This window comes from Ascidiella aspersa, chromosome 5 (assembly GCF_963924565.1).
Source record: "Ascidiella aspersa chromosome 5, kaAscAspe10.2, whole genome shotgun sequence".
Classification (NCBI taxonomy): Eukaryota; Metazoa; Chordata; class Ascidiacea; order Phlebobranchia; family Ascidiidae; genus Ascidiella; species Ascidiella aspersa.
Window position 1 is genome coordinate 22,305,822 of NC_139451.1, and position 8,857 is coordinate 22,314,678.

Sequence of the window (8,857 nt, forward strand, 5' to 3'; positions counted from 1 at the left end):
TACCAAGATTACTTCGTAATTCTATACGTAAGCTTCTGGCTCGAGTTTAATACAATAAAAGTGAACCCTTAATATAGTATGCGCTCTAGGCTATCAAAGCCGGCTATGTTAACCTCCCACGTGTTTTTTTTGACGTTCTTTAAAGTTTTTTTTGTCTCTAAATCACGTTTAAGTCTCAGCAAAACCAGGCACGATTTTTCACTATTAAAGAACTTTTTATTGCGTAACCACCGCATATAACATAGCACATATAATAGAGCTGGAAATAGATGTTTTGTCTTAGCAACGGTCGGAACAAATATGCGACCCAATTTCCTTCAGGTACGAGTCGACGACTTCGCTAAGGTGCTCTTTGTCCATATGGAATATGCGACTCTTTTTCCCAGCGATTGTTGCCAAGATGTTCCGATCCAGTTTGCCACTGGGGGGAGGTATTGCTAACGCGTACGTCTGCGAAAATAATAAGGACAAAATTTCAATTTGTAGATGCAAAATTAAAAAGAATTTACCAATACTTAAAAACTTTCTAAATATTATATCGTACAAGAAAATGACAGAAAATTCTTCATCACTTCATGAATTGTGCCCGTTATCGCATTATCGCGATTTTTTGGCGTTTTGCATATGTTTGTTTTTTGTACAGTAACTGACAATGCCGGTGTATACGGTGAGATATATATTTCGAAAACAAAAAAATGATTTAATGTTTCATATCCGTTTTCAAACAGTCTATATATTACTATCGTATAAGATAATTTAACTCCTGTTACATTATTTATAATACCAATTTTATACGTTGATAAAATATTGCAAAGGCAAAAAGGTCGCGCAGATCGACATCATCTCGATTAAGACATTTCCATACAAGCTTTTATCATCTTTAATTAATGTGACTGAGAAGTAATTCAAACATTATTTATAAAAAGTGGAACGCAAGCTCAATACAAGATCGAAAACGTCTTAATCAAGATGATGTCGATCTACTCGACCTTTTTGGCTTTGCAATTTATTATTGACCTATAAAAACGTTATTACAAATAAATGCAGCAGGCAGTTAAATTATCCTATACGATAGCGATATTTAAACTTTTAATTGAAAACAGGTATAAAACATAAATTTTTGTTTTTGTTTTGGAGAAATATATATCTCACCGTATGCATCGGCATTATCAGTTTCTGTTTTATCAAAATATTTTTGTTCGGTAAAAAATGCCCTTCCATCTGCTCTTGGGTCTGAATTTGTTTGTTTCACTCACGAGTATTTTCCTGCCTCGCGCTTCCACAGCCGCGTCGGTGACGTCATCAATCGAGTCGGCGTCGGTGATGACGGTGAGTTTCCTGGCAACTCGCCCGCCCCTGGACCCGATCGCACCCGAGTACAGGTACTCGATCGCGTACTTCATTGCAGCTCCCGTGTTCACAGTATTGTCTTCGTCTGTAGTAAGGTTATAAGTAGGGCGATTATTTTTTGACTTGTCAGAAAAAGTCAAAATTTTGGTTTACAAAATTAATAAAAAAAAAACTATAGTCAGCTTTTTGAAACTTTCGTTCAGTTAAAATTTCATGCAAAAATATAGTTTTGAGTTATATTCAACGACATTTTAACTGTATTATGTCCTCATTAGAGCAATATACGGTATAGACCTACATATTCTTGCAGAATTAACCACAGGCCTGTTTATCGCATTAGGCTTAGCTTTTTATATAGTTGTTTATCTCTGACTTGGCCAAAAGTATTGAACAGCATTTGCTGTCTTTTTTCGCTTGTTATTTGCTATTATCCCATTTCTTATTTCGATTACTATAGGTTTTAATTTTCAGCAATTATTTTTACTTTGTATTTTAACTCTTTACCCACCAAGTTTGATAAAATAACCAGCTCCTTTGGCTATTTTATAGTTGTTTGTCTTTTTTAAATGACAAAAATATCAACTCAGCATTTTCATGAGTTTTGCATAAACCCGAAAAAATAATTGATTAGCGTTCGACCGTTAGTCAGTAAAACATCAAAAACGTGTGGTGGACGACGCCAAGACACTATATGCAGTACTTTAAACAACAACATGTTGTTTAAATCAATGTATTTCTAATAGGTCAAAATTTTGTCAAAAAATATATTTTTAGATCAAAATTTGTAAAAATTTCAAATTTGTAGGTCAAAATTTTTCAATTTTTAGGTCAAAAATAATCTAGTGATAAGTAGTGCCCTCATTTTTCTTACATTGTAATACACTATGAGTCTATGGCACTTGGTTCAATTTACGACATGTTTTTATGGTACGTTCATGTTATTTTGCACTTAATAATTTCAATTTTTCATGCATGCATTTTTGTTAATTTTTGTAGCTCGGTTTGCAAAATTAGGTCCTTCTCTAGTAAACAGCCTTAGGCCTACCTTTAATCCGGTCATGGTTAAAAGGAAGAGTTTATTCGGGCGTGAAGAACAAAATTGCAGTGCATCTGTTTTATTTTTATTGCCCAATTTTACCAGCAAAGCTTCTGGTGGTGTTAGCGTTGGATATTTTTTTAATTTGACAAGTCCTGGGAAGTAAAAACAACCTTCGCCGCAGGTTCATATTTTATTTTACTACTTTTATCCTGATGATATTTTTGTTTTTTATCCTGTTGAAAAACATTTTTATTGCCACATTTTTCTGTGGTTTACATTTTTCGTGAAAATAACTCTTTGGTCATTGAAAATTCCATTCGAGTACTAACAATAGCGTCACCTGATTTACTGGTTTTCTGGCTGTATTTACTGAATCTGCGCCGACAAATTTCCTAAACTATGATGTAGCCAATTAGTTGGTTTACCGTTCATGGATAGCTGTATAAGGTTTTTAACTATCTCAAACCCGAATTTGTACTCAGCCGACGTGGCAATTTTTATTGTTTTACAACACCCGATATAAAGCAAAATTTATGAAATTTTGGGCAATAAAGCGTTGTCAAAAACTATTTCAAAACACGACTTCCCGAAGTGCTGCTAAAAACAAAGTTTGCCTTTATTTCTAGCGAGACGAAAAAGGCCAGCATATAACGGAGTCAGTTAAAATATCGTGCACCTTAAATTTAGGTAACAGTATAAACAACCATTATAAAACCTAAGACTTTATCAGCTTTTATCTTCGAAGGCTATAGACCCCACGAGAACCGCGCACAAATATATCATGCAACATCGAAAACACAGCTGAATAAACATAGTGCTATCTCCAAAAAAATATGGTGGGCGGGTGGCCCGATCTGAATGACCGTATCCGCGCAAGACTTATCACTCGACAAATCAACACGAAAATAATGCGATATAATGTATTATATGACAACCGTCATATGAAGCGTGCGCGTTTTAAAATGCTGCTGCCACCTAAACCCATTGTTGTAATGACTTTAGTCTTTGAGTCTAATGACTTGACTTAAGCCTTTTGGACAAATGACTTGACTTGGACTTACGTCATTTTTTCAAATATTTTGGGATTTTAAAGTGTTTTTATTAAATTTATCTCAATTTTGCACAATAAACAATTTGATTGCTGTATATCGTATTTGTGTTTTTTTTTTGTTGAATTGTTACACATAATAATCGGACGAGTTTACCAATTTTAATAGCTTAACAGTTTATTTTTATGCCAATGATGTGGCTTGAAATTGACTTGCTTTCATAATGACTTGACTGCGACTTGACTTAGGCAACTGATGACTAGGACTGTGACTTGACTTGTTGTTGTTACTTTTGCAAATGACTTGACTGGGACTTAAGTCATTTCAAAATGACTTGTTTACAGCACTACCTATAGCCCTAAACCCTTACAACAGACCAATCGTGGCAAGCGCACGAGCTGCTGTATACGCTGAGCTTAATATTTACCAGCTGTAAAAAGTGCCCACTTTTCCGCTAGCAGTCTGCCCATGTCGCTTTTGTTGTTGCTGTACTCGTGGTAGTCGATCAGCGATTCTCGGAGTGGTTCGTGCCCGTAAAAGATGACACTCATTCTCATCGAATCCATGCCGATGGTAACTTTGCTGTGGATTGATTTCAAAAAATATTATTACGTGAATCTGTATTTTCAACTCTGGGGCAATATTAGGTTAGAACGCACTCAAAACCATAGGGATGTATTTTTAACATCCAGATTTTAGAAAGGCAATAGTTAAATATACTGAACATTGCGTTTTCTTACTCTGCTATCTTGTCCATTATCGCGTTGACCAGTGGAAAGGACTCGGGATTTGAGAGATGAATGACCACGGCCGAATCGTAAACCATAAAGCGTGGACATGGTCCTACAAGATGGTAATAAAACATATTTGCTATTTGAAATTTATTTTTGCGATACGAGTCGCCGATATTTGCTGTAATATCGTTTTCTATGGTTTATTAGAGAAATCATTTTACAGATTATCATTAGGGAAATCTCTTTTTTTAAATCTTTATTTGTAAAGTTTTAAAACTGCACTTTGATGTTAAATTGCTATAAAAACGATTGTTAAATCGATATTTATTAAATCAACATTTCTTTACTTTGGGTTAGTTAAAGAAAATCTTTATAAGGGTAATAACACCTGGTCACACCGAAATATATTTTAAAACAAATTAACTAAAAAAAGTTTGGTTCCAAGTTGAGCGCAATGCCTGTTTAAATTATTATTAAATCAACGGAAATCACCTCCAATCCACGCTCGCCGTTTTCATATGTTCGTGACAAACAATATCCGATGTGTAAAAATTTAGTCCGATACCGATACCCGATATTTTGAGCAAATAGTATCGCGATCCGATACGATATAAATTGCGTCATTATTATGCTCATTAAAGAAAAATATATATGTAGCTTAAACACTCAAAGGCAATTGTTTTTCTGAAAATTAGGCAAACATTTTCTTTTGCGTTAATAGTTTAGTTACTTTAGATTGATACTCATTTCGATAAATTTACATTGTGGAAAATCGAAAAAAGTAGAAATCGCAAATCGTGGCTGAGATTTCTATGTCAAATTGATATCGGATCGGCACCGATACCACCCTAGTATCTAACAAATATCGGTGCTACAACTTGGCTTTGGGAATCGGCTCGATCCGATATTATCGGACATCCTTATCCGTGACTATATACATGTCTTTATATCACCAAAACACTCACGTTTACAGCACGGCGTCTCGTAGCTCCACGACCCTGTATTCTCGCACGTGCTGTACTCGCTACTCGGTGGGTGGAGCGAGTAGTTTTTACCCGTGCACCGGAAGCGGCACACCGAACCGAGTCGATTCGAGTTCGTGCAAGTTATTCTCCCGTTGCTTATTGAGCGAGGCTGTGGCGGACAGTTCTTTGCTGAAAGAATTATTCTGTGTAAACTCACGAGTAAATAAAACACATTAGTACGCGTGAGCTTCCGAATTTTGGTAGGAAGAGATGTCATCGAAAAAAAATTAGATACAGAATCATTGGCGCGGAACTAGGATTTTTTGTTGGGGGGAGGGGAGAATTTTTTTTATAGATAACGTCACAAAGTTACGTCAAAATTTGACAAAGTTCAAAATGTGCCAAATTATTTTTGAGAGACAATTTTTTTTTCATAGATTACGTCACAAAGTTACGTCAAAATGTGACGTCGCAAAGTAAAATATAAACGTGACGTCATTAAAATTAACCCTAAAGCATCACGCTGTTTGTTTATTTTTTAGATTTAGAGAGGTGTTACTTTCAATACGAAAGATACTTTACAAAGATGTTATCGATTCGAGGTGCGGGGAAAAACACCTTTATTTTGTTAAGTTGTCAAAACTTTTATTTTTGAGGGTGCAATGGGACGCATGACCATAATATCATAGTTGCATTATGTTTGCTTACTGCGCATAAAATTTAACATGTGCTGCATACAACCTAGATGGCTCTTGCCTGACACTAGCGGTTTGTGCATTTCTTAACGATAGGTAGATAACCTATGATTCCCATAAAAGACTATTCCCACTAGAAAAAAATAAAAATGAAGTGGAACAATTCTGGTACTCAACTTGACGATGTCGCCTTTGACTTAAGACGCACGTAACCCCGAAAGCTAGATCTGTTTTAACGTGTTGACAATGGTTTTAGTTTCGAACTTTATAGCCAAAGAAAAGCCAGAATATGAAAACAAGTACTGTGCAAAACGCTCTGGTAGCCCCCCTAAAATGTGGTTGATTGATCTCGAAGCAAAATAATTAATTTAAGTCAACAAGGCCGCTATTTATCGTCCTAACTATTTTCGTCTGAGCGAAAATTGCTCTGGGCGCTTAAGACGTAACAACGGTGTATTTAATTCTTGCTGAAGCTAAGCCTAATAATTTAACGGTGTAAGTAGTTCAATGGAGTTCGGTAACTTGTTATATGTTTGTAGTTATACACGTGCTTAAGGTTTACCGCCAGCAGGGAAGTTTTATCGGTTTGACAAATTGTATCCAAAACTCGAATTGTTTGAATACTGTATTTAGACAAATTAAACAAACAAAATGCGTAGTATAAATTTTCTTGCTCAATGGTCACGAAATGACTGACCTGAAAAAAGTATATCGATTTTTAAAAAGATATTTCAAACTATTGCCACCAAACGCTATGAACAAATGGTTTGTTACCAAGTTTTAATTGCTGTTATATAGTCCACAATTTGCTGTGTGCAAAAAGGCGTAGTTTAAAAAAATCCAAATTAAACTTTATTAATTTTTATCCTTGGTTTAAGGACTGTATAATTGATTCTGTGTGATCAACAGGCAGAAATCTTCTTTGAATGATTTCAGATTTTAGCAGATACACGCGATGTTATATAAGTTTACTCTTTGTGCCCCACAGCGATTTGCATCTATTTTAATAAGAACGCCTAGAGCGTGACAGCGTGTATACCACACACACAAATTATATTTGATTGTACGCGCATCTTACCTGTATTATACATCATTGCGCAAGGTGCCACCGCGCCGCCATTACAGCCGCTGAAACCACAGCAACAAGCACAAAACGAGTTTGACTGGTCGTTGTTACACTGCGTCGATAGTCCTGAAGGTCTTGAGTTCTAAAAATCAAATTCGTACACTGTTCATATTATACTGTATGTTTTCTTAAACGTCTGATATGGACAGGTTTATGACAGTAACGCTATTACCTGCATTTGGTTTAAGCTGCACGCCTGCTTGCTTTTGCATCCCTTTGATACCAGCATCGAGTTTCCGTTGCGGCGTATAACGGTTTCACATTGCTGTTTAAAAAGAGTAAATTTCTTTCTGTTCCTTGTTTACAGGTAGACTAATTTTTGTAGAGCGTATTTTGAAATCGAAAACGATTTGCCGCATTGCACATTGTGTCGCCAGATTTCCATGGATAATATAAGAACGTATGGAAACGGTTGCCTTCGTACATATGGAATAGCCTTACATTTATAAATATAATTTAACGTTGTTTAATACCAATATTCATTGCCAATGTTTGCGTGAAAAAATATTACGACTGCTATGTGTTTTAGAAATGACACGGGCCAGCAAGACTAAACGCAGTCCAATGTTATTATGTGGTTGTTAATCAAATAGTCTTTGTCCTAAAGCAGTGTTTCTCAGCCTTTTATGGCTAGCGGCACCCCTCAGAATTAATCAATAGATAGCGGCACCCCTATAAGATTTTTCAGTAGGTAATTCACTAGAATGTCACACTAAACGGAACTGGGACAACACACATTAACTCTACACAACGTATAGGTAGTTTTAATTGGATTTATTCCACTCTAATCTAACACAAAAAGTTGTAATATGTCGCGATACCCTTAAGGATTACAAATGGAACCCCAGAGTGCCGCGACACCCCGGTTAAGAACCACTGTCCTAAAGAAAAGCATGCCGTTAAATAACAGATTGCGCGTCAGATACAATCGACTTATTGTTTGATGACTATTTCTTGGAGCGTACAAAACATACCAAAAAAACCTTACCTCGTGGTCCATACACTCGACTGCCTTTCCTTTCGAATCGCATTCGCCAACGCTTGCTGACGAATCACACGAGATACAATGTAAACCTAATCGGAAGGATGTTTTATTTTGAGTGAGCACGAACTCGTTGTAGCAAAATTTACTAGTGTTGTAAACAAGACACTTTAAAATGACTTAAGTCCAAATCAAGTTAATTTGAATAGATGAGAAGTCAGTCAAGTCCTTTTCATAAAAGTCAAAGTTAATTAGTCCAACTATGAGCAATGCCCTCTACTAAAAAATAACCAATACCCAACATATCGCAAGAAAAATGTTTTACGTGCAAACCTTAAAATAAATAATTGAATTTCAAATTAAAAAATTCTTAATGAAAACACTTTAATTCAACCCAACTCATTTTCCAAAAGACTTGTCAAGTAATTTCGTTCAAGAGACTTAAAGTCAAGTCCAGTCATTTAAAAACCGTGAATTTAGTGCAATAAGTCGAGTCTTTGACTTATGTCAATACAACACTCACATTTACACAGTTGATCTGACTTACCAGTAGCGATTGAAAAGGCCACGGAAAATACCAGCAAAGCGTAGATCATTTCGTTTTTACAGTCGTACCTATATATAAGGACACAGAGTAAAACGGTGCGAAACGCCAGCTAATTTCTGTGCCGGTCGGTTTTGGCGGTTTCGTTGTGTAATGTGATGTAGCGACGCCCAAGGCAAGGTCTTCTAAAGACGTTACCGTTCGGTCTATTAGCGTTGACCGCCACGCGCGCTTATTACCTCACAAAACGTAAAGCTATACACGCTTTTAGCGCCAGTATACAAAACGACAACGAATAAAAATATTGCAATGCAACTGGAATAAACGTGATAACTTACAAAGACTTATATGCCAAGATTTGGACCAGTTACGT

General features: G+C 36.0%; 1 protein-coding gene across 1 annotated transcript; it reads right to left on the reverse strand.

Moving 5' to 3' along the window:
- Positions 1-226: 226 nt before the first annotated feature.
- LOC146145424 (matrilin-2-like) lies at positions 227-8,575 on the reverse strand. The gene is made up of 9 exons (XM_083389976.1): positions 8,488-8,575; positions 7,947-8,032; positions 7,131-7,223; positions 6,911-7,040; positions 5,138-5,326; positions 4,179-4,281; positions 3,866-4,020; positions 1,257-1,435; positions 227-450 (listed from the first exon to the last, which is right to left on the reverse strand). The coding sequence occupies exons 1-9, from the start codon at positions 8,534-8,536 to the stop codon at positions 280-282; spliced, it is 1,155 nt and encodes a 384-aa protein (XP_083246102.1). The 5' UTR covers positions 8,537-8,575; the 3' UTR covers positions 227-279.
- Between the last annotated feature and the right edge of the window lie 282 nt (positions 8,576-8,857).